The sequence below is a fragment of the Melozone crissalis genome, unplaced genomic scaffold (genome assembly GCF_028551555.1).
Source record: "Melozone crissalis strain CALT ecotype California unplaced genomic scaffold, PUWL_Pcris_2 ptg000004l_1, whole genome shotgun sequence".
In the NCBI taxonomy this organism is placed as follows: domain Eukaryota; kingdom Metazoa; phylum Chordata; class Aves; order Passeriformes; family Passerellidae; genus Melozone; species Melozone crissalis.
This window is the reverse complement of record NW_026535782.1, coordinates 18107358-18133673: the sequence shown is the minus strand read 5'-3', so window position 1 is coordinate 18133673 and position 26316 is coordinate 18107358. Positions and strand designations below refer to the sequence as shown.

Here is a 26316-nt window from a genome sequence, read left to right as displayed (position 1 = left end):
TTATTCCTTCTTAATAGACTCCTTGTTTCTTCTTCCTTCATGGTATAGCCAATACAAGGAGAACAGGTAGAGTGCAAGGCAGACCATCAAATCATAGTGGTAGAGTGTTGCAGCAAATAGAAGAAACAAGAAGAAACAGAATATTTTGAAAGCAATATGTTTTAAACCTGGAGAATCGCTAGGTAACTTAAATGCTTCACTCTTCTGGTTGGAAATATCTGCAGAATCAGAAACATGTTGGCTTTCCTTCTGGGAGTCATGAAGCCAGTTTAGTGTTTTCTCCCCTGTTATTAAATGGTCAGCTGGAGAGTCTGTTCCTCCATTTTCGTTGGTAGACTTACTAATTAAAACTTCAGGCCTCCATGACCTCTCTTGCTGGAGCTCTGCTTGATGGAAAAAATGACCTGTATTCCTTCCTGTTCCTTCTCCAGAAATTGCTGAGTCTGAAGCAGAAGGTACTTCTCCTTTTTCAGCTTCAGGAGAGAAGCTTTTGTTAAGATATGATATTTCATGTGTTAGATTTAAATTGTACCTTGACTCAGCAGCAACCTTGTCAATGACATTGGATTCAAAGTGTCCATACAGATGCTCCATGCCTTCTTCCAGAGTGGGCCCTTCTGAAGATGGCACTGAAGAACTTTTATAATGGTAACTAGGCACAATATTTGCACCAGAAGGTGGCATTTTTGTTTCAGCTTTAGAACAGAAACAGGAAAGTGTATCACCATGGCTTTCTTCCCTGTAGAGCTCTTCTGCTTTCTCATGGTATAGATGCTTCTGAGTGCTCAGGGGGCTTTTAGGTATTTCTGAATGTGAACCCTCCTGCAAATCTTTCCTTCCCATAGCAGAAGCCTTTACTGCTTGTCCTACAGGTAGAATATTGTCTGCTTGTGCTTTGGCACATTTTTCCCTGCTATTGCAGACAGACTTCGTTTCTCCTTGCAGTGTTTCATGTACGCCTGCATTATAAATACCTAAAACTGATTCCTTTTCAAATTCAGTGTCATATAATACACCCACTGTGTTGAGTTGACAAAGAGCATAATGTGAACCATCATTTCTCCCTTCATGTGTATCAAACGCTGTTTCCTTTTCCTCTGTGGGCCTGTCACTTAGTGCAGTCTCTCGAGGTAGCTTAGCAATTACTGCTTTTTCACTGCCAGGCATTTTTTCTGGAGCACTTTCTGATGTTGTTTTAATTATATAAGCTGTGCCTGCCTCTGCTTTCTCTGTAATACCCTGCTCAGAGACAGAAGACTTTTCACAACTCTCTGCCTCCTGGCAGGTAAACAGCTCCTTTGTGGAAGTCACGGTCTGAGGTTCCACGCTCCCCCTCACTCTCCGCCAAACCTCACTCGCCGTTCCTTGCCACCTCTGCTCTGCAAAGTTTGCTTCGCTTTCCCTTCCGATTGGTGTCCCTTTATTTGTGTTGTCTGTCTCTCTGTCCTTTAATCTCCTGAATCCTCTGTGTTCCTGAGTCTCCTCAGGTCGCCTTTCATCCACCCTGGTGGCCCTGGGTGCCTGCTTGTTCTCAGCTGGCAGAGGCGCTGGGTTCAGGGCTTTGGCATTGTGTTTCCTGTGTGCCTTGAAAGGCTTGGAAGCTTCCTCCTCACCGATTGATGTCAAGTCTGCTACTTCAATGACTTTCTTCTGCTTCCCCAAATCAGTGTTTCTTTCTGACATTTCACCAACTCCTTTTTTTCGTGTGGAATCTGTTGAGATACCAGCATGTGCAAAAGTGCCGGCATACAAATCTTCGCTTAAGTGTACCTGAACTTCGCTTTCAATCATCTTGATTTTTCCTTCACTTTTGTCAGCATCTGACGACAATGAATCCAAAGTTTGGTGAGACATTTGTGGTGCCTGGTGTTCCAGAGCTGGATTAGCATTGCCATCCAGCGTCCTTGCTATGTGTGCATTTAATTGTATGGATTTGTCATGCTCTGGTGAAATGGTTTCTGGTCTCATTTCACAGGCCCCTTCTGAGGTACCAGCAGCATCCTCACTGATGAATAGCCTCTCCACCATCTTACTTCCCGAGGAGCTATCTATTTCACCTTTTGAAATATCTGTGTGCCTCTCTCCTTGTCGGCTTGTGCCAGTAGCCATAACATTGATAGCCTCATTCTGCTTTGTCAGAGGAAAATGTTTTGCCGATAAAAGGCTTTCACTGGTACCAGTATGTTCCAAAGACCGCCCATAGCTGTTTACTGAGCCAGCAGTGACTTCCTTCCCTGGTAGCTGATTACTATAATCTTTTACAGAATACTTAGCTTTATCTTTTAATTCTTCTCCTATCGCATGTGAAGTGTTTTCAGATGAGGAACCGATAGGCACGGGGTGCAAGTCACTGCTTCTTTCTATACAGGTTGGATTTTTCACCAATCTTTCAGTTTCACTTGGAAAATTAATTGGTTCTGTTGTATAAAAATTCCTTTCATCTCTGGAAGAGGTACCTCTAGCTCCTGTGAAGTGCTGATTTAACTGAAACAATAGAATAGAAAAGAATGATGAAAAAGTGCTTTGCAAAAATATGCCGAATGAAGGAGGCAAGATTTCATTATGGGAAGTTTTGTTTTCAGTAACAAAGCTTTCATGGAAACATGTTCCAAACCATTTGCAAAATTTGCATTGCATGTATTTTTTAACATAGGTAATGAGCTTTATGGTGGTGCTGAAAGGAGCAGGAAATAAAATAGTGTTCAGAACCCTCTCTCTTTATTCATGAGTTCAGTAAGCTGCTAGTGGATTTTATACAAATTAAATCTGAAGAGAATATTTCCTTAAAGCCAGGCTAATTTGTTCACTATGCATTTGATTCTAGATTTGGAGAGGAAACCATGGGGTGAGGGGGGAGGACTGGTGCTTAAACAAGGGCATTGATACAGTACATCAGTGTCCGGTAATGTACAGTATTGTCCAGTAAAACAAAGACACATTTCACACTGACAAATACTGTAAGGATTATCTGTGCTTCATTTCTCTCAGGGACCATTTTACAGGCTTCAAACCAGACTGTTTTTAGACAATCTGGTAAGACATGAGTTGGAAATGAGATTAGTGAAGTAAAAGGCCAGAAACTAATCATTCTCCCTCCTAGCTCCCAAATATCATATTGTATTATTCAGCTATGCCTGCTTGTCACTGCACTCTCTTCTCACTTTCGCAGTCACACTGATAGCACTGGCTGATCAATTAGAGGCTAGCTTCTTGGGCACCCCTTTATACATTTGCACTTGCTGTAGATACCCCCATTACAGTTTCTCTTATTAATATGTTTTCTGCAAAGCCTCTGCAAACTATTAATAGTAAAACGTCACTCAAAGAAAAGTGAGGGAGCTAATGTCTCTGCAAATTCTGTTTTAATGACCCTCTGCCAACCAGTGCTCAAGTGTATTTGAGTTCTTCGGTGATGCCAACTGTCAGGATTTAACAGTGAGATGCCTGTGTTTTTTTCCCCTCCTCATAACTGACATTTGCATGATCTCAATAATTATATGCAAATCTTACGATTTCCCCTTCTTCTCACATAAGGCTCATGTTACTTGTCAACTGCACAGCTGTCTTGTGAGCCAATGCCTGTGTGTTTCAAAGATTTGGTTTTATTTCCATGTATTATAAGCCTTCATTGTTTAATTCATTAAAGAGCGCACAGTGCAAATTAACATCTAAATTATAGCTCCCCCTTCATTTATTGTACGGACAAGTCTGGCAATTGATAAACAAATGGTTATATTTGATCCCCTTTTTTGTAAAAGGGTGGACTGAGAACAACAAGGGATTTAGAGGTCTTCCTTTGCACATTTCGTCATAAAGAAAAAAAGACCAAAACATTGACCTTCAGGCAGTGAAAGGTCCCACAATAGGCAACAATTTTCAACTTTTTAAAGTAAAAAACAAGAAAATTTTATATTCAAATGAGAGGATTTTTTTCTCTCTATCAACAAGAAAAAAAAGAATGGTTCCCATCTTCCTCTCTTATCTGATTCAGCATTCACATTTTCACAGGTGATAGCTATTATAATCTATGATTATGAATCTGTGCACCCAAATGATATGAGCTGAGAACAGACACTGGGAATAATGGATTGCTGTATGTGTCTCATTTATTGCCATTTTTTCTTTCATACTGAAAAATGCAAGGCAAACCACACACACACATGCATGCACACAAATCCAAATAGATTGAATGTTCACCAAGTGTGAAATTCATTGGAAAAAAAATAATGTAAAATACTGATACAGAAGAATCTGCTAATATAAACATATATATACTTACTATGCTCATATTGTTATAATTTCAAAAATCTCATAAGTAAACAGTACTATAAATATAAAAAAAATTATAAATAGAAAGCATATATTTAAAAATATTCCCATCCTAGAGAATAGGAGGGAAGATTTTTTTAAATGTTACCCTTCTAATTCCTTAGAACTGTCTTTTAGAGCCTCAGGTAAAGAAGTAAAGGGATATGTCATTAATTTAAGACCAGAAAAAGTTGATGCACTATACCGAAATCAAAGCACCTTCTATTGTTGAATCAGTTAGAGATTCAGTGTAAGTACAGACCAAGGCTTTACATTTGTAAATTAGTACATCAGTCAGCTCTGTTAAAAGGGGGCATTTCACCAGCTTTGAAGCGTAAATGGATTCAAATCATTTAATACTGTAGATATAATTGTATAACACTTACCAGCAACTCTAATTCTTTTTCATCATCTTTGTGATCACCCTGGTTGTATTCTGCAATTTCGTCTTTTATATTTTCTTTAGTTAGTTTCTTGTCTTTGTCTTCTGCTTGTGAATAAACAATTTCTGGGATGTTTGTGTCTGAAGAGTTAAAAAAACAGTTGAATAATTTCCATGATGTTGGTTGTTACACTATTTTTAATTAACATGTGCAGTAAGGAAGAACTAATTAAACCGGGTGTTGTACCTGAAGTCCTTGAGTTATTCCATGTGCCACCGTCAGACGTTGCCAATATTTCTTCTTTTCTGTGAAACAAAAAGGAACTTCTTGTGTTATTCTGCAAAAATTATTGTTCTAATTCCCCTTAGACTCAAATATAAAGATTACTGGTTAATTACACAACATTTTAATGTTATTTGAAATTCTGAAAATAACAGTTACATAAAATGTAGTGCTTTTTGAGTGACCTGATATTAAGGCTTGGTCATAAGAAAGAATTGGCTGAGAAAATGAGAATGTGTTGACCTTCAGATAGCATTGCAAATCTGATGGGTTTTCCCAGGCCTTTTCTGAGAAAGCAGCACAAAGGTGATTAGATGGGTCAGTGACAGGAGAGCATAATTTTGGGGTCAGGCAAGGGTCTGGAAGGATATATGTGTTCAAGAAGCCAGGGCTCCCTCTTGCTTGTGTTTTTCAAATATTTATATATTTATAGAGATGGCTGAAAAAGACATCTTTGTTACCTGAAATAAATCAAAAGATTCTCCCTGCATGTGTATAAATCCTGTTGCTAAACTATGCCTGGCCAGCAGGAATGAATTCTGCTTCTCTCAGCCAGTGCAATTTTTTCTGTTGCTTTGCTGGCAGTGAAAAAAAAAGGCCAGGTTGAACACAAAAAACACCTACAGAGAGATGCTAAGTGCCTGCAGACCTCATCAATATCAACTGATATCAATTGAACTGCTAGCAGTTCAAATTGTGTGGTTATAGGGATCTAATTTTTAGTGGAAAAGGATAAAAATGTTAAGAGAATGCCACTTATGTAAAATGTAAATTATTGTATCACTCCTAATGACTCCTCTATGAGGAGAATTTTTTTTCTGTAGGTCTTAATTTATGTGATTTTCAACCAGCCGTCCACCTCTGTTACTGAAAATTACTTTCTAATTTTCAAATATTAATCTTTTCCCCTTTTATTTTCTTCTAGTGTCTTTCATTTGAATTGATATAACATTAACTCTGCCACCTAAATGCTTAATTCAGAAGGAGGATGCTAAATTTATACACTATTAAAAAGATGTAGACATCTACTGTCACCAACTTTTTAAAAACCAGTCTTTATAGGGTTTGCCAGCCTAAGCAGACAGAAGCTCTTGCCAGTCTTGCATCTGATCTCTGACACTGGCCACTATCAGATACTTCAGGGGAAGATGTAGAATTGTTGTAGGAAAATACTTGAAGTAATTGGCACTGCCCTCTTAAATTTCCTCTAGGCCATTTTTTTTTTTGTTAGAAGCTGTCCTTGAAGCACAAGATTTAATGCTCTCTCAGGGATTCTTTTTCACCATTAATTGCAATAATGCTAAATATTCTTGCAATGCCTATGAATGTCATGTCCCTCTTGAATTCTGGTATGTGCATAACCTCCATGTGGTTTTCACTCTTCCACTCACACTGAGTTGTCCTTTCCCCTGCCTGCAGTTGCTATAATCTGCATTTAATTCTGAAAAATGTGGCAGATCCACCTTTTTGAGTTGATCTGTAGAGGTTTTAAGGTAAACCATTTGTGCTTATTATTTATACACAGGGGTTTTGGGAGGGTGGTTGGTTTTTGTTTGTTGGTTGGCCTTTTTTACTGTTCAAAGCCTTGGCTTAGTGTTAAATCTAGTTCCCAATTTTCTTCTGCCCTTTTGCATATTTTTCACTCACCTGTTTCCATAAATCTGGACACTGTGTAGATTGGGGGTTAACCATGATACAGATGCATCAAAACATTTAGGTGCTGTTAGGGTGTCTGCAAAAGCCCCAGATTAGGAGCCAAGACATGTATAACAAATGAACTGAATAATCACCCCAAAACAGTGATCCCAAAACAACATGGGCCCAGCAGGAAACCTTCCACTGCTTTCCAGTGGGGAAAAAAAGAGCATTCTAAAGTGTCTGCATTTCTTTCAAGGCAGCTGACTGCCTACAGCATTCAGCCATATGGATGCCACAGCTCTTGGAAAGCAGGAATGGCACCACTTGCTGCTAGAAGGGACTTTTGTCTACTTCTCAAAGGAACAAGAGTTTGACAATTTTTTCATTCAAGAAGCATTCCCAGAAGAAGGGGAATTGTTAATGCCTATATCTAGCTTAGCATTCTCCTGCTAGCTAGAGTTCATAGCAACTACTGTGACATCCAAGTAGCAGTGCCACTTTCAGCTTCTATCACACCCTCATGTGATAAAATACCCCACTGCACATCATTAATGCAAAAAATACTCAGATTACCAGAACACAGAACATCTGGGGAAAACTGGAGGGCAGATTGGCCTACTCCTGATGGATTTGGATGCACAACAAGCAGGATCCTTACTCTTTAGCTTAATTTTCATACCTTGGAGAAAGGAGAAACTGAATTCTGCCCCATTTCCTGTGTTACCTATGCAGTGATTTTTTTTTTTTAGAAAAATTTTTCAGGGTAAAAATATAGGCACAGTGTTTGAATAAGGATGTTAAGGCTGAGTACCTATTTTATAAACTTTTAAATGTACAGGTATAAAGATGCTTCAAAATGGATAATTATGGGTATGTGCCAGGATGGTGTTACCTTATCTAGCCTTATTGTTCTAAGGATCTGTGCTCAGGCAGTCCTGTATATCATCCCTATTATCAGAGGTGAGAGATCATCACTTCCAAAAGGAGATTCACTCCCTCTAACATGGGAATCATGAGCAAGATGGGGTGACATATCTTACGAAGGCACTTCTTCACCTCTGAAAGGGACTGACCATAAAGGGAACCTGAACCTACGTCTTGGGCCATGATCTAAAGCTGCATGACTCTCACCTTGTAACTCTAAATTCAAACTGGAATGTAGTTATGGAGTTTTAGTGTCTGGGACTGTAACACTCAATGTATGTGTGATCCAAGCCCCTCGGTTTTGCTTTTGCTGTGATTTAAGCAGAATTTTTGCTTCAGTTTTGTTCTAGTAGCATCTGCACCCCTGGTCAACAAGTTTCTTTTCACAACAGCAACAGAGGTGAAGTATGACAATGATAACACAGCCTCACAGATACACTGCAGGGCTTGTAGCATAATTTCTCTCCAATTGCACTTAATTTTATAAAGATTTCTGGTTTACACCCCATTGTTTGTGCACACCTGCCCGGCAAATAGCTGAGTACAGGGAATGCCAATGAAGCAGTTATTTTACCTAATTTAATTTTAGATCAGAAATATCTGTCCTCATATAAGTATTCTCAGGGGAAATTTAAAATTGGCTTAAATTAAGGATATTGATACTGTAGTGTTTGAGGATCACAACGAGCATAAAACAAAAGTAATTTAAATCACTACTTCAATTTAAGAAATGACACTTTGAGGCTATGGGTGCATATAACTTTTGGACAACCTCAAACCTATTTGTATATCCTAAGGACTGAAATATTTCCCAAAAGACAATAAAAATTAGCCCCTTCATCAAACAAGGGCAATTAGAAAGTGTTTGTCTTCTTTGTAAGTTTTTTCTCCATATTTCTCTGAAAAGGTTCTAGCACAGTATCAGAATTTCATGAGCAGATTTTTAAATTAGAATATTAATTAAGTTTTTGTTTCAGGAATTAATTGTTGCACTTTGTTGTGAAGTATGCTCTAAATTTGCCTACATGATGAGAGACACAACATTTGTATTCTGTAAAAAAGTGTTTACTTTTATTTTTAAGTCATCCAAGTATTTTTACAACAATGCAAGCTAGGAAAAAAAATCCATTATGTCAGATTATGCAATTCCATTGCAGCATAAGTAGCCATAAGCCTGCAGAAGCTCTGTTGCTTTTTCTCATTCACCTGAATGGGGCACGTCTTCATAAAGTTCAACAGGAACTTCTAAATTTCTACCAGCTTAAAAAGCCCAAAACCTATGCTCATATGATTCATTCTTGATGAAATTATCATTCACTTGTATTGAGTTATAAAAATAAGTCAGGACCGAAAACAGGCTATCAATGTAATTTTGCATTAGAAAGAACAAATACGAAGTTCGGGGGCTGGTTAGTAGGACTGAGAGGACTGAAAATGTGACTGACATGTAAGGAGTTCAGAAGTCCCAAAGTTATGTGAAATTGGCATCGCAGAGAGGAAATGTTAAATTAAAGATGTAAAGAGTAGACAGAAAATATCTAAGTGACAAGAAAAAAAATTAGCCAATCAACAATATTTCTTTGACTTCATGAAGGGTTGGGATAAACTCGGACATGTCAAAGCTTTTGAACTAGCCCTTTTAAGTTAAATAAGAATTTTTTAGAAGTGAGATTTCATCAACATTTCAGATAATCTATATATGACCGCACAAACAAAAGAATTCTCATAAACTCTTCTACCATTGTGCTAGTGGTGGGGCAGATTCTTATATGAAGAGAAATCTTGCAGGGCATAACTGATAGGAGCAGCAATTTAGAAAATTTAATTATTTCATGCAGTCTGGGAGCAGAACTTGTTGTTTAAATATGCTCCAATTAAGAGAAACAGATAATCTCCAACCCAAATATGAGAGACTCAATAGAGGAAAATACATATTCATTTAAAACCTTTGCTATTCAGATCTATTCAAGTGGTCCTATACTGTAACAATATCAGAAGAGTTGAAAAATAGAAGCTATATTTAGGAAAAAGAAGAGAAATAAAGTCAAGGCAACTACAGGCCCAGGTGTCTTTGAAAAGTTTTCACAATAGACTTAAAACAAAAATGAGAACAGAAATATAGATAAATGGAAAATGGCATAAAAATGCCAGACTCACCTGATAATATCTGTCTTTGATAAGATTACTATATTTCCCTTGTCTAAAAATCAGTTATCTGGACTTCATTAAAGCATTTGTTGTGCAGCCACATGGGAAATTTATTAATTAAACAGGAGAAGAGGGAGATGAGCACAAGAGCTGGGCGGTGGGAGAGGGGCTCGGTGCCAAGCAGGGTCCCAGGAGCTGGGCTCTGGAGCTGGCAGGCGTGGCTGGGGAATCAGAGAGGACAAGTCATGTAATCAGACTTACTCAGTCATGTTATTACAGACCAAAGCACAAGAAGTCACAGTTAAATTAAATCTGTGGTAGAGAGGAAGTTGGGAGACATCACCAACACAGAGGAGGATTGAAAGAAACCGGTGGCCTGGAGGATCAGAATAATAGTTAAGGGATGAAATTCAAAATTATAAAGTGTCAGGTTAAACATTTAGGGACTAAAAAGAGTTTATGCCACAAAACTAGGCTTTAGAACTTGGAAGAAACAGGTGAACAAGAAAAATTGGAGGGTTTCTTTGCCAGAAACCATTTGCAAGCCGCTGGTGCGAGATGAGATAGGCACTGTGATATAAAGGCAAACAACGTTCAGCAGCAAGGGGAAGGTCATCCCAGTTATGAAAGATTTCCAAGAAAAGTCCACGTTGTGGCACCAGGCACATAATGACTCCTCTAGAAAATTTGACTAAAATTTCCAAGAAAGATTGATTCAAACTAAAACATGTTCAGAAGAGGACTAGAAGAAGACTGGCAGGATGAAAAATCTATTTTAAAGAAAGAGACAGATTGAGTAGTTCTATTTTCAGCATAACAAAATAAAGTCTGAGAGGAGGAATAAATGCCCTCTATTGATGCAGCACAGGGGTAAATACTCAAAAGACAAAAAAACCAGCAAGACTGTTAATGCATTAATATAAAGAGTCGACAGAAACATTTGTTGTGAAAACTTAAAGAAGATCTGTAAGCATTAGAAAAGAATATCCTGTAATTTATCAGTGTATCAGACACAAGAAACTGAGAAGGAACTGTTTCAAGTGTGGAAACAGGAATATATTTTAGTGAACAAGATTATGCAACACATTTCCCAAGGGAATAAGACTTCATGATCCCATAGTCACAGTCCAGCCCTACTTCAAATGCTCCTGTGCAGCTATATGCCCTGGGAGTTATGCTTCCAGGATTTTTAACTATGGAGCAGGAGGTGTTTTGGTCTGGCCTGAAATAGGTTTGGGACTGGCCAGGAGTAACAAACTTCATAATGGGTGGGGTTTATCATAGCTTATCATAATTTTAATTCACACACCAATATTTGGCTAAAAATGTGTCTGTATGTATGTATAACTCACGGTACCAGTCACTTTATTCTGTGCTATATCTACTTATGCTAGATCTTACTATCTAAATGTGATATTTATTTTTAAAAATGTGAAAGAAAGGCTAAAATTTTTGGATTATGGAGAGATGAAAATGGACCTGAAAAACTGAAATTAATGCAACCTGATCAATTTTATACTATCTCATATTTAAAAGAAAACGTGGGATAATATTATTTAGTCTGAAATTCAGAGAGGTATGAGGTTGTTAAAGTATTCAAAGAATGTATTTCTCAATATTTAGTTAAAATATGTAAAAGGGGAAAAAATTTAACACTATTTTATTTCAAAACAGTCTTAGGTTTTGTGGATTCTTTCATGCTTCTGATTTTACTGTAGATTCAAACTCAAACTAAATCAAAATTCTACCCTGAAGGTAGAATTGAATGTATGGAAGTTGAGGTAAAGCTAAAACATCCTCATGAAAAGAGCTGGCAAGACTCAAGTTGTTAAGCAAACCATAGCTACATTTTAATTTCAGGACAGATTTCTAAGCCTAACTGTAGCCTCATACAGCAGCAACCTTCAATACAACTAGTGCTTTTGGATCTAGTGCCAAAAATAGCCAGCCTTGCTGAAGAATGATGCCACTGGGATGTAAACAACATGTGAGATCCCTGAAATGAAGCAGTTACATGTGTCAGCAGTGCTCTATTGAGAAGCAGAGGAGCAAAAAGTAAATTAGGGCAGTTAAGTACTCATGTTCGAGCTGTCACAGGAGCCAAACAGGCAATCCTGCACAGAACTGCAACCCTATGGAGCAGGGAAAGGGAATATGGGGAGGGAAGGGCAGGCAGCTTAGTTTGGTTATTTTTGTATCATTAGCAGCAGTAATTTCAGAAAGAAGTACAGAAGGAAATATCTGAATTTGAACAAGCAACAACAAAACTTATTTTTAAATGTTTATGTACACATCAAAAGCAGAAAGCCTGCGAAATGTCTTGAAGATCTGGGTGAGAAACTGGAGAAAGGGTTTTCCACATGTAAGTATAAAATTCAGTAGCATTGTATGCAATATCATTCAAAATCCACAAACATGCAACAAGAATGAATTTCTCAGGAAAAAAGAATTTTGGAAAATATTAAGAAAGATTTTGTATGTGTAGAGCTCTAAGCAGAGCTTTAAAGTTCTATTCAATTATTTGTAAGGCACAGAAGGATAAGAATTCAAGGTATTTTTTTACTAACATAACCCCCATAACATTGGCTTGCTTTAAAATATTGCTCTATTTGTATCGATCCTAAAATACCAGTTGGACAGGAGAGAAAACATTTCCAAAACCAATTCACACTGAGAGAAAAATACAAGAATGGAAAAAAACCTCTTGGTACTATCAAAAAATAAAATAGAAAAAAATATTAAAAATTAAGCTTCATTCTTTCATTCTGGTTTAGGATCCACCAAAAATCCTGATGTGGACCTTCAAAGTGTAGACTTTGACTTCTTTTGTGATGGTGTCACCCTAGTTAATTTTATTCTGTCTCACTGACTGAATATATGAACTAAATATTTAATGAGTATAGACAAACTCACTCCTTGCCTCCATATTGCTCAGTTCAAAACTCACTGTGGAGACAAGTCTCCCTACTGATGTAAACTGGTAACTGTGTTCTCAGAATCTGAAGTTATAGTTTGAGAATAAAACAACTCCACAATTTATTATCACATGCAGTTCTTATTCTCAGTCCCTGGTGCTGCCAGGGAATTCAGAGCTGAGCTCAGGAAGAGGAGCTGGAGCCCTGGCTTGAAGCCACCTTTGTGCCTGCTGGGCCTTGCCTGGCTGTGCCATAGCCCCACCCAGGGTCCCTGATGTGGCTGGGGGTGAAATGGAGGCTGAGAATTACCTGTCTGGGTGCTGGCCTAAGAGGGCAAATATATTATTTCTCCTCTGGAGAGTTTCTAACATGGAAGACTGCCTGCTGGAGGTGTGTCCAGTGGCCTCACCACCGATCAGTGCTTGAGCTCCTATTTCAGGACTCTGAAAACTGAGAGGCCACAGAACGTCTGCAGCAGAGACGCGTGCAGTGAGACACGTCTGTGTGCTACCACCTGTGTGCTGTGGAGAGAAGCCATAAAGTGCATGTTCCTCTTCCCAGGGGCAGAGCAGAGCTATGCACAGCGGCCCAGAGTGCCTGGCGGTGCTGGCCTCAGTGGAGCCAGCCAGCTGGGGGGCAGTAGGATCTGGACTTCTCCAGAGCTCTACCTGCAAGTTGTGTCTGCCCAGGCTTTGAGCCCCTGTGTCCGTAGAGAAGAAAGAGCCTTGATATAGCTAAGGAGCAAAATCATTGTTATTGCCAGACCTGGTGCTTCTTATCTGTTTACCTGCATATTTCATCTAAATGAAGGCAGAATATTATTTTTATGAACGGTACGCTCTCGTTTGGAATTGACACTAATGAATGCAAGGCCCTTTCCCCCTCTTGTTTGTACCATCAAATTAATTAGCTCTATTGTGACACCAGTATTTTTCTCAAGTAGTTCAAGGCTTGAGCATTTTCCTTTCTTTTTCTAAAGGGCATCTTCAGTGCCCTTTATCTACCATAAGAATCATGCATCACTTGTATTTTTCACAACTAATGCTGTTTATTATAAAAACTGATTGTGATGTGAAGATTGTTATACTGTGTGGCAAATTGCCCAAACAATTACTGTAAATGCATGAGCCATAAACTGTACTGCCAAGGACACTGGTAGGTTAGCTCCTATAAAAGAAACAATTAGAGTCTGAGGTGAAAATAATAGAGATGAGATGACAGTTATTGAAAAGGCAGAACATCCAGTTTAATGTTGTAAATATAGGTTTGTAGATTACACTGATGGTTTTAAAGTGTTCATGACTTATTGAATGGAATAGAATATTCCTTACTTTAGAATGGGGCCATAATTATTATTTCCTTTTAATTGTGATGTCTGATGCATTTGTGAGCAGTTGTTGAGAACATCTACACATTATACTGATTCTATTTCTAAATTATCGTCCTGCTTCAAGGGTTGGAGGGTTTTTTTTATTTTACTTTCTTCGCATTTTGTTGTTCAGGGTCTGTTCTGAACAAAGTATTTTCTCTTGAGGAACGTGGAGTGCTTAGAGGGTTACAGCAATAATTATTTCAGTTTCAGCCTACACACTTCACTGCTTTAAATCATCATTAGAAGTTTCATCCCTCAGCAACTCCTGCTGAGACTGTCTTAAACTCCAAGAAACAATTAGATAAGAATAGCTTATCTTTATAGCAACTTGTATATAAAGGTATTGATAAGAATTTGCCAGAAATTAAGGGAATATTTTTTTTTTCTTAGAAATCATCTAAATACAGAAAAAGGTTATTGCTACGATTGCTAAAGAATTTCAGGAATTCAAACCAGACTTGGAGTGCATGAAGATTAGGGTGCATAAAAAAAAAAAAAAAAAAAGATGTGCACCTTCCAGGAGATGTATTGCAATAACCTGTGGTATATATAAAGAAAACGCAAGAAAATTGACATTACTGCCTGAGAATATTAAGCAGTCCTCTGTTTCTTTTTTTAAGAGACAAGACATAGGGATAAAAGGAAATGAAATAACGTTCTAATATTTGACACTAGAGAGAGCACTAAACAACTGGACACAGAATTATGGCTGTCCAAGAAGGCAGAGGTACTGAACACATAAAACCAGAACAGGGAAGGGTCTTCCCAGGGTTTAGAGGAGAGGATGAAATGAGCAGCAGAGCAAAGGGCAGTTTATGTGAGCAGCCTGTGTGAGCTCTAAACTACCAAATCCATTAGTCAGGGGAAGCTGGAAAAAGCTCTAAAGTGGCTCTGAGAGCAAGTTGCAAGGAAACTAAGTACTCATCTAAAACACTTTTCAGGGAAATGCTCTAGGTCGTTTTCAGGCTTTTAAATACTGTTAAAAAAGGATGATCTTAATATGACTTAGGGGTGTCAGAGCTGTGTTGGAATTCAATGGAGGTGCACTGAAGTTCAGGTAGGGGTTGGGGAGCACAGCTGGGGAGGGGGCAGAGCTGTGGGCCTGGGCAGTGGCTGCATCCTCAGGCTGAAATAACTGCCTCTTTCCAAAACTCAGGGCAGAGTGCTGGGAACCAGACCTTGAGTATAGCAGAAGCCACCAGCCTCACTAATTAGAGACAAACCAAGCCTGCACAGAGCAGTGTGGCTGCATAGAACTGTGGGGCTGCACAGAACCAGCACCTTTCCTCGCTTCCAGGCTCCTAATGGGCACTCCTGAATTCTGACTTCCCAGGTGGCTTTACCTGAAATATGGCCATTTCCCACCTAAAAGCATTTTGGCTTCAAATGATCCCTCCTTGTGCAGATGTCGTGTTATACGTGCCTGAACCATAACACTGTTATTATATGTCATGTGTGGCAGTATCATGGCCGTCTGTTTATGCGATTATTTTGTTTCAGGAGGTATTTAAAAAATAGAAGCAAACAGAAAAATAATTTAATGTAAACAATGCAGGTAATCATAAATTAAAATGATGTTAGATTCAAAACTGGTTGAGACCACAAAGGAAAGGATTCAGAAGCAAAAACTGCAGACAAAATCAACATCTATAAATGAAGAGCTGTGTGAACACTGAGCAGAAATAACTGAATAATATTTTAAAGCATTGCCATTACCACTGATCCTATTAAAATGAAGCTGTATGTAAAATAGGAGCCCCAATTGTGAATCTAGGCAAGACTGATTTTCTTACATGACCTTCAACGACCAGCACTGTTAGAGAAGGCTCAACCTAGTTCTTAGTAAATAGGTGTCACCCAACAAATGGGACTGACACTAATTAGCTTCCTTGTTGATAGTCGGGAAGCAGAGGACAGAGGCAGGAGGTGGCGTGGTGCCCTCACTGTTAGAGCAGCAGGTGAGGGCATTTGCTGCCTGGCATGGCAAAGGAGGCTGGCACTGCAGCTGCTGATTGGAAACCACCCTGGGAATGGAAGACTTCACTTCCAGGAGAGTCGGGCAAGCAAACTTCAGAAGCGTTTTGAATGAAAACAGAGCCACAAAGAACCTCCACTGAAATATTTGAATTTTGAAGAAGACAATATTAAACAGTGTTATTTCTTCACCTTGAGGAAATACCCCTTAGTTTTTGTCTTCTCACCTAAGAAAAGGGACTGTTATCAGAAGAGGACAGAAGGTGAGCCTGAAAAAGGACAATAAAGGTCTCTCAGTAACTTTAGGAGAAATTAGAAGTATTTCTACACAAGGAGAAATTAGAAAAGAAGTTTGGAAAGTGAAGTTGAAAGAGATGCTCAGAATAAGCAATATATGGTATGATTAATAGTATCAAGGGGGACATTTGATCAAGAGAGCAGCTGTAAGGGAATTTAAGCATTTTTCCTGCAAAGATAATTCCCAGTAGGATTCAGACAATGTTTGTAATAAATCTATTTTTATTAAGATTATTGGATTGGTGTTATCCAGGGGATTATATTTTCCAATTACTAATATTTTCATTTTTCAGTCTTAGTTTATGATTGAAGCAGGGACATGGGTGGCACAGAACAAAATGCATTGGCCTGACTTGGGATGAGAATAATCATTGCCTCAAAGCAAACAAAGTCCCAAGAAATTAGTCTTTATTTTCTAGCTCATTAAAAAAGACCTTGAGTTTTAATAGCAAAACATTCATACTTTTTTTTTTTTTTAAACACAGATGTATTAAAAAAAATGTATATGTCCATTTTAAGATTTTAGTGCCATTCAGTCTGAACCAGGAGCCCAACACCAGTTTGGTGCCAGGCTCAAATATAGCTTTGATATAGCACTGGCTATCCCCAAATCTCATGACTGTAGGTATAAAGACTGCAGAAGAGCCCATTGCATAAGAAGTCAGTTATACCTCAAATTAAGTTATAGCAAGTACAAACAGGAACACTGCCACTTTATTCAGATAATTTCATAGCTCTGTCATGATTGCTGTAGCTCATTGTGATATCCATGTAACCATGTTGAAGCAGTACCTATTCAGAAGTGTTACACATCTGTTTTACATGTGGATTGGTCAGAAAATTTATTGATTCCTTTGACAGAATGGGCTAAGTATTTCATAAACAGAGAACCTCTTTCCAAAAGATTCTCCAGGGCAGTGTTACAAAGTCTGCTGAGAGATCCATTGTGAATTAGTAATGCAGGCCTTTTCTATTTGGATATCTATCTCCAGGGCCAAGCTGTTGAAAAAGAGGAAAAGGTGAGCGAGCAGTCAAGTTTTCTGAGGGCTAGGCTTGGCTTAATGTGAGAGGATATGCTTCATAGATCGCTATTTTGTCTGGAAGAGGTATGATCAAATATCAAAATGGTTTTATAGAAAGGAGCTGGGGCCAGTGCTCTTCTCATGCTCCTTTTTCCCACTGCTTTAAAATACTGGAGGAAACAAACTTTCAAGTTGTGTCTATTTTGGATAAATCTGAGGGGAGAAAAACATTAACCTGTGTTGCCTCTGGTCTTTTTCTGAGTCTCACAGGGGAAATGGAGAAGGAGCACTCTCTTCCTGGCATGTCAGAAGAGAGTATTTTCCAAGAGGCTGCCTGCAGTGTGCTGGGGCACATATACAAGAAGGTGGGAAGTGCCTTAGATAGACTGTAGAGAGATAGATGGCAGCCAGGTGAGACTAAGACACGGATGCCACTCCTGGGCAGGAAAACAGAAAGGGTGACAACAAAAACAAAACCTTAGACAGTTGTTCTTAAGAGAGGAAACTATGATCTAAATCTCAGGAAGCAATTGTAAATTCAGTAAGTATCTCAATACGACGAAAATCCCAGGTGTCATCAGAAAAGAGGACAAGAGGCTTTTATAGCCTTTTTTTCATTTTTCACATGTTTACTACCACACAGCAAGAAGACAGCTGTGTGAGAGGTATCAATATTTCTATCAAGAAGACATGGAAAATACCTAGGAGACACTGGTTCATATTTACTTGGGTAGCTGCAGAGACTGACAAACTCCCCAACTCTCTACCATAATATGAAGTGTTTCAGCCTAGTAAATCTTATATTTATCACCCAGTATCTATAAATGCTATTGCAAGGACAACAGTTGTGCATCAAAACAAAATGTAAATGTCAATCCACTTGGTGCACCTAAGTGCAAGGTAAGAAAAACCTGCCAGGTTTCCCTAGTTCCCACTCAATTGTGTAGCCCAGCACCCTTTAGGACTAGTTTGTAACCAGCAGTAATAAATCTTAAGGTTTAGTGTCAGAGTATCAGCTGGTTTCCCTAATCAGGAGGAGAGTGGAAAGACACTTAGAAAACCAAGCCCCCTATTATGCTTTGGCATGTCAACTAATACTTTTTGTGTGTGTCACTGAAGGTCCAGGGATCAAATAGCCACTTCTAACATTCTCCCACAGTGTTTAAAAGGTCTTACCCTCTCCTTTGCCCTAAGGCAGGGACTTCACTTAACTTTCAAAGTATTTTTTTGGACCATTTTTCTCCCCTTTTGTAGATGAGAAGATAGTCCACATTTTATATTAAAAATACCGTGGGCAATTGGTTCTCTGGATCTATACTGCAGCTGAATCTATTGCTTCAATGTCAGAGTTAAGGTGCTGGGACTGGATCACAGCTTAAAGTTCATAAGCAGAATAAACAGCTCAGATGACACTGGTAGTCATTGCAATGATTAAATATGACTCCAGCGCTCTCAGCTGATGTTGCACTAACTTTGAACATCTTTTCAAGACTAACATTTAGAAGAGTCAAGTTGAATGTAATGGAACAATTTTTTTTCCAAGTGAACATTTATGAATTGTAGTACCTGAATGGTGGACAGGAGAGGGTATTGAAATGGTCATTTACAGCCTGGTTCAGTTTGCAAAATAGATATCTTCCTAAACAAAAGAATCATTGAACATACAGGAGTTCATTTAGCAATGTACTTCTATTTTTCCAAAGGTCCTTAACCAGCAATCTGAAAGAGCATCTGATCCTGTAAATATTAACATTCAAGGAGAGCTTTACACATGAAGAATTCTACAAAGTTCAGTGAGACTCCTGATGTTCATTAAATTATTTATTATGCTTGTTGCAGGATCAAGCCAGTTGCTGAATTCAAAAGTTCTAAGAATCAGCCAAAGTAGTTACAGTATTGGTGTATTTAAATAAGCTGATGAAATTGTAGCAACTGAAAAAAAATCTTAGAAGTGTAAAGCCAAGCAATGCATGGATAATACAAGTACTTATGATGGCTGAGAAATGACACCCAGATTACAGAGCACTGGTTTTATATGATTTCATGCAAACAACTGAAAAAACTTTGTAACAACCAATATTTCCTACACAATAGAACACAAATTTCTGTTCTGTAGCATTGGTGAGAGCAGTTTTAAAAGTAGATCATGGAAATAAACAAGAAACCACTGATACTAATAAGTTCCAGTGACAATACTCAGTGTAAATACTCAGCTAGGATTGTCAGTACAACAACATGTTGTTTTCATGTATTGTTCCTTTAAGTTTTAGAAGCTTCTTTAAATATTTGTAGTGCAATAAATGGATGGCAGATGGGTGGCACAGTTTACAACCACCAAAAGCAAAAATGTGACAGGTTTTCAGCTTTCAGGTATGCTCCAATTAGGAGACCACAAGTACAGGAAGAATGTGTCTATTTGTCTGTGCATGCCATTCTAATCCACAAGTTCCACCTCTTTCTTTAACACTTCTGTGATAGCATTCAAAGACTTAAGCCATTAACCTAAATATCTATCTTCAGGGTGTATAATAAGTTTCATATTTCAAATAGTATACATGTCCAGATTTTGAAATAATATGATCAAACAGAAAAGAAACATTGATCATAGTTTCTGGCCAAGTAGGATTGTTCTCTATAGAATACTTTTCAAGTGGTTTATCTCAGCTTACTTTAAATTACTTTGGACAGTAAGGCTGAAGCAATTTCCTCAAAAGATAGCCCTTGAGTTGCTGTTAAGAAGCATTCCTAATGCTGAGTCAAACTCAGTTCCCCAGCTTGCTTTTATCCCACTTGTCTGAATAATATATTTTAGAGCACCTTAAATAATTATCTTGTGTCCCTGATAATCATGCTCTTCAAGTATGTAGAAAAGTCTTATTTTGGTTCCAGTCCTACCTAATTCTACAACTGAGAAAGGCTGGCAATGACCAGGAGGCAAGAGAAGGTCTGGGAATACTAAGTCACATTAAACACAGAGAGAGGAGTGTTCCTCATAGCTGGCTCCCTGTGAATGGATAGCTTCTCTAGCAGCTGCTCCCTGGTAAAAACAGTGACTGCAGTCACTTCCTATTTATAGCAATAAACTTTAGTCAAATCCCATATCTGTATGCTGATAAGATGTAACTCGAGACTTAAAATGCCAGAAACAACCTTGAGATTAAACAGAGGTACACACAAAGAAGATGTGTGTTTTAACACCTTTCCTGCTCTTCTTTTCCCTTCCTGATTATGGTGACACACAATCAAAAGAAAAAGGATTAAAAGGGAATGTAATTCAAATGCCATATTTTAAATGGACCAGATGGGAATGATGCAGTTGTTCCTCATAGCAAAATGCATGAGAGATTATTTCCAAACATCTTTGTCAGAAGCCTTTGATTTTTTTTTTTTTTAATCACATCATGAGCTTGTGGGAAAAGCCAAGAGGAGCAAAACTGCATTTCTCAGCACAACCTAGGCACTGGTCTGCCATCTGCCTGGGAAGACAGAGCACAGTGAGCACAATGCAGTCCTGCCAAGCTGCATCTTCAGCAAGTTCTACTTCCTTTGCCTCCCATCAGAAAGAGATGATCAGCATTTGAAGAAGGAAAGGCACTCATGCACAGAAGAACTTTTCTCACGGACAATTTCTTAGAGACCATTCAGCATATATACTGGCAAAGTTGGCATTGGCAGCCCACAGACATGGGTTTTAATCTCTTCTTTCTCATTGTGCTCATAGAGCAGCTCTTGTAAGAGCCATTGCCCTATTCTGTGTTGTGTTTCTAAGTGGCATCATGGAGGAATGGGAATTGATGCACTATCACTCAAAAAAGTAAAGTTCAGCAATTACAAAAAAAAAGGCATAGGATCAATATCAGCTGGATCACAGTGATACACTTGTGGATCAGTTCAGTGTGATATATTTGTGGGCTCAGAGAGCTAAGGGAGGATAACTCTAACAGTTGTGACAAAAATGCTTGCCTTCCCCTTCCTTGTCAGAGGACAGGAGTCCAAACCCGATACCCTCCTGTAAAACAATTCTCATGCTTATCAGCCACTTTCCTGGTGATGTCACTTGTGCTCTTGACAGATGGCAAAGCAAGGCTAAGCACAGAAATGGGGTGCAGCATCCTCAGTGACGGGGGGCATGGCTTCCATAATTCTATCTCTGCACCTTTCAGCATGATCTGCAGGAGTCTGCCTCACACAGCAGCCAACCACCTCCTGTCTGATCAGACCAATGCAGGAGCCTGGTGTCCACAATAAAATCATGTGGTCTAAATCTGAGGACTGGGAAGAACTCATGTTCAGAATCACTATCCATATCCCAAAAGTATAAGAGTCAAAAAAAGAGAAAAGAGTGGAGCTGATGCAATTAATTTACATTTTTCTGACTTGTATGTATATATAAAGATAATTTTATGTGTAAATATTTTATTTATATTTATAAATAGGATGGAAATTAGGCCTGTTTACTGGTAGAAGATTTTCCTCTTCCAGCAAGTCTTACAATTTTAGGACTCAATTTTTCTCCTAAAGTATATCTACGACTATGTACAAGTTAAGCAAACACTTTCATACAGACCCAAGCATAAATTAATTAATTTAGACATTATTTCTCCAAACTGTATTTTGTCCCTGTGCATCCTTTGAAGACTTTTGAATATCATAAAAATTGTTAAAGTTTATAAGGAAATAATTTTAGATTGTTAAAATATAGCTAGAACCAAATAATTTATGAAACTTTAAGAGAAGACTGTTGGTTCATACCTAGACACAGAAGCAAAAGCAAATGAAACATGAAATGAAGAGGCAGACTTTTAAGTGATGTGGTTCCGAATATCCAAATATAGACAGTTTTCAGCATTAATTATTTGATGCAGTTTTGCTTTTTACTATAATTTTTTTTCAGGTGCAACTTTTGAGGGTTAAGCTCATTTTTAAAATTTATTTCTTAATAATGGTGTCAGAACAGCCTATTAGCCTCATTCACTCATCTTAGTCCTGGATCATGTTCTTAATTGTAACTTGAAATAGTCATATTATTGTGTTTCCCCAGTAACTTCCTCTGAAAGTGAATATTATTCCTTTCAGTTAACTAACACAACTAATCCTTGCTAATGACATTTAATGAGCCACACAAGTATGCCCTAAAGTGGATCAGACTCTCTGCTTAAAAACCATGATCCTGTCCTGCCTTATTTTATAACTGCAGAGGTAAATTGCACATTTTAAGAGAAAGTATAAATATCTCAGAGCCAGGAGTTAAAAAAAAATTAAAATGTTATTACAAGTTTCTAAATTTGAAACTGAGCCCCAAATGAGTGTCCTTTAAAATTATCCTTTTGTTCAGATTGCTATAAAGAAATCTTTAATTTAAGATGTCCAACTCATGGGTATGGATAGCAATATTCCCTACCTGTCACTTTATTGTGAGAATCATAGATTAAATTGCTTTTACATCTATCTATTTGTAATGCTGCAACTCCAAGGACAAGCTGGTTATGTTCGATGACTCCCCCACTTTCCTAAATGTTCTATAAGCAGCCAGCATAGCACATAGAAATGCTGCAGAGTTTATAATCCAAGCTAAGAGGAGAGAGATGGGCTGGTGGAGGAGAGCTGGTAAATGGGCAGCACTGCTCAATGCAAGATGAAGGAGTAACAGCACATCAGCAGCCTCCCTTTGCCAGTTTTGGGGGGTTTGTTTTTCTTGTGCTTTTTTCGGGATATCAAAGCAAAGGAGTTTTAATGAGGGTCTGAAGGAGAATAATGAGGTACTTTTGCAGATGTCTGCAGGGTGTTCCTCCTCACTCAAAGGGGCAACATGTACAAAGACACTTTGAAAAACAAGTGAGCAATGGAAGTTGGCATCTTAGTTCTTTTGAAACAAAAGACCCTGATGCTGACCTCATTTGCACTGGCAAAAGCTGTGACTCTTATGAATTCAAAGAAGTCCCTGTAGCATAAAATTAGTCCTGGATTACATACTGACAGAACTGTCTTTCAGAAGCCTTGGTGACCACTGAAACAATATTCCAAAGATACTTGCAGCTCATTTTTGCATTTTCTATAAGGTCTCTGTACATTTTCCTGCCACTAAAGAGAGTCTTGAAAGTGCATGGTTGTTAATTGTTTGACAGAAATGTGTAGTATATCCTAATGTAGACAAGAATTTGACCACTTTGGTTTAAATATTTTAAACATACATGTGTATATATGTCTATATGAACAAATATACACATAAATGTATACATACATACATATATATACATGTATGTATTAACACATACACATAGATGCATTCCTCTTCAGTCTAACATAGAGGGAGAAAACTTTTAAAGTCTGATTACAGATAAAGTAATTTTATATTGAGAAGAAGGCACGTTATCTTCTTTCCCATTTATTAAAATCGCCCTGTCTGACTTACACATAAATCATTTAGTATATCCATATAAAAGAATATTCCCCAGAAGGAAGGCTTCTACAGCTTTTGCTAGCATTATGCCTGTCATGAGAAACTTTAGGGAATTAAACCTGTAGAAATCATTTGACCTTAGACGTCAATGGTACCTAAATTTTCAAGTTATTCCTGAAACCATCTGGTAGCCCAGGGCTCACTAAATTGAGACTCAGCTCTCCATGTCCATCATGTGCTCCTTGTGGGCTAGCTCAGCTCAGGCTGGAGTCATGCCTATGGTGTTTGATATCACAGCCCTTCTGCAGGGCATCTCAGGTTATCCTTCTTATCCAGAACAGGCCATGTGACACTCCTTAAAATCAGACACAAATGTCAGGAATTCAGCACAGGACATGTAAAAGCATGGTTCCCTCTGCTCTGACATACTGGGAGGTTAATTAATGGAAGTATCATCGTGAGGGCTCCAGAGCTGGCCCAAAGGACACTTGTCAGGAGAGCTTTATGGACTGGCTATGAACCAGACCTTGGGCTAGTCCCGTGGTGGCTCCTACCCTGTGGTGTTGATACAAGCCCTAGGCTGTACTGTGCAGCTCTCCTCACAGGGATAATGTGTGATTAGGGCTGGCAGAAGTTCCCAGCACAGCAAGTCTGGTTTTGGGAACGAAGGTTTGGCACAGAGGAAGCCCTGGCTGTCTCCCTCTTCCTTAAGCTCTCACCACTACTGCAGCTCTGCTCCCCCTTCCCTACCACTTCAGGCCAGTGGAAGAGCACCAGCAAAATCAAACAGCACTGTCTTATTTGGAAAGAGTATGGGAACTAAAACCCCAACATAAATTCAAAACCAATGTTAACTTAGTTCTGACATCTGAGTATTGAAAAGGACGTTGCAGGTAAAAGACAGATTTAATTCTGCAGAAGTCCAAATGATTTATAGTAAATTTGGGGAGGAAAATAAATGAGAATTAGATTTTTGCATGCAACATTGTTTTGCTAACAGAAAGAACATAATTAAAAACATTAGGAAAACAGAAGTGACTATTCTCAAGTGTCTCTCTTTATATGCTAATAAAGTATAAGTTAACAATTGCCACTTTATAATTAACATATTACTTGTCTATATTTAATCAGAACAGTATGGTATATAGAAAATAAATTCTATACATTTTTTCTTTAATATATTACCAATTCTGCCCTATAAAACATATTTCATTTCACCATTTGTGAAACAGAAGCATGAACCAGTGGCAGGGAAAAGGAATTATAGCCCTAATATGGGACTTGCAGAATAGCCCAATCACATGCAGAAAAGATTGTACCAGCTATTTTACTTTCTGGATTCTTCCCTAAGTTATCCACTTCTGCTTCATGAACCATGAGTACCATTTCTGATTTAATAATTGCATGTAGAGAAAGAACCATGAAATAAATTGTGTGAAAACCCTGCTTTTGTTTTGGTTTTAAATTTTTGTTGACTTACAAAGGAAATGGATGCAAATTATTTTAACTGTACAGCTACCTTAGTCTTGAACAACGATCCCATTGACATCAGCTCAGTTTCTATACTACAGAGATCAGAGTTGGTACACAGTGCATAGGGGATTTATAGACCCTCACACTGCTTTTCAAATGAATGCCATGCATAAAATTATTATCTAAACTAATCTGTCTGCAGAAAATCACTGGTTGATATATACAAACACTTTACTGAAACAAGTCTTGGTTTAATTTTTCACTTACAAAACAAAAGTAAAATAGAAGAAAATAACATGGGCAGTCTCGACTCAAGTAAGCACACATAGAAAGTCAGAAATAGCCAGCTATATTCTAAATTACCAAAAATTAAGGTGCAACCTCACCTGCTTTGTGTTGTCTTTAAGCAGCCTTTAAGACTCCTATCTGTAGCCTCTTTCTGGGATTTATTATCCACCTTGGGCACAGTTTCTTTCTTGTGACAAATCAGTGTGTAATTTTTGTCATCATTGTTTGCCCAGAAGGTACCAACTGATGTCTCGTAGCGGATACAGAATTCCACCTTTACTCCATCTTTCTGGAAAGGAGGCACCACAGAAATCTTAAAGCAAAACTGATCCATCTCACTACCACAAGAATTAGGCATGAACTCTGCGAGGATGTCATAGTAAGTGAGCCAGTTATTCAATGTCATTCGAACATACACCTGTTTTTCAAAGGATACATTGAGGACTCGTATAATGCCGTTCATACAGGTAACTCCGGGCAGGAGCACGACTGACTCCAGCACTACTTTCTGCTCTCGCACTCTTTGTAAAAGTTCTTCTTGAGAAGCAGGTAATGTAAAATGCTGGGAGAAAAAAAATTCATCCTGAGGGAAAACTTCATCTTCTACATAATTTTCTTGTCCTGTATTAGGAAATTCCCAGATATCAAACTCTTTAACAGACACAAGATCAAACCCAAATGCATCAGCAAATGAAACTTTTCTTGAGATGTGGGTGGGAGTATCTGCCTCCTCTTCCTCTGAAGCTGAAGAATTCCGTCTTCGGGGACATGGGGAGAAACGAAGTTTAATGTCAATATTAACATCTTCATCGTCTGAAGTGCAATCATTTGCCGTGGGGACTTGTAGGAAGTTAGCCCTGTTAACCTGACGAGGTCCTTCAAAAGACTCCAT

At 38.3% G+C, this 26316-nt stretch overlaps 1 protein-coding gene across 1 annotated transcript; it reads right to left on the bottom strand.

Moving 5' to 3' along the window:
* Positions 1-26316, bottom strand: PPP1R3A (protein phosphatase 1 regulatory subunit 3A). The gene is made up of 4 exons (XM_054279908.1): positions 25523-26316; positions 4938-4996; positions 4695-4831; positions 1-2484 (listed from the first exon to the last, which is right to left on the bottom strand). Exons 1-4 carry the CDS (start codon positions 26314-26316, stop codon positions 1-3), a joined length of 3474 nt encoding a protein of 1157 aa, XP_054135883.1.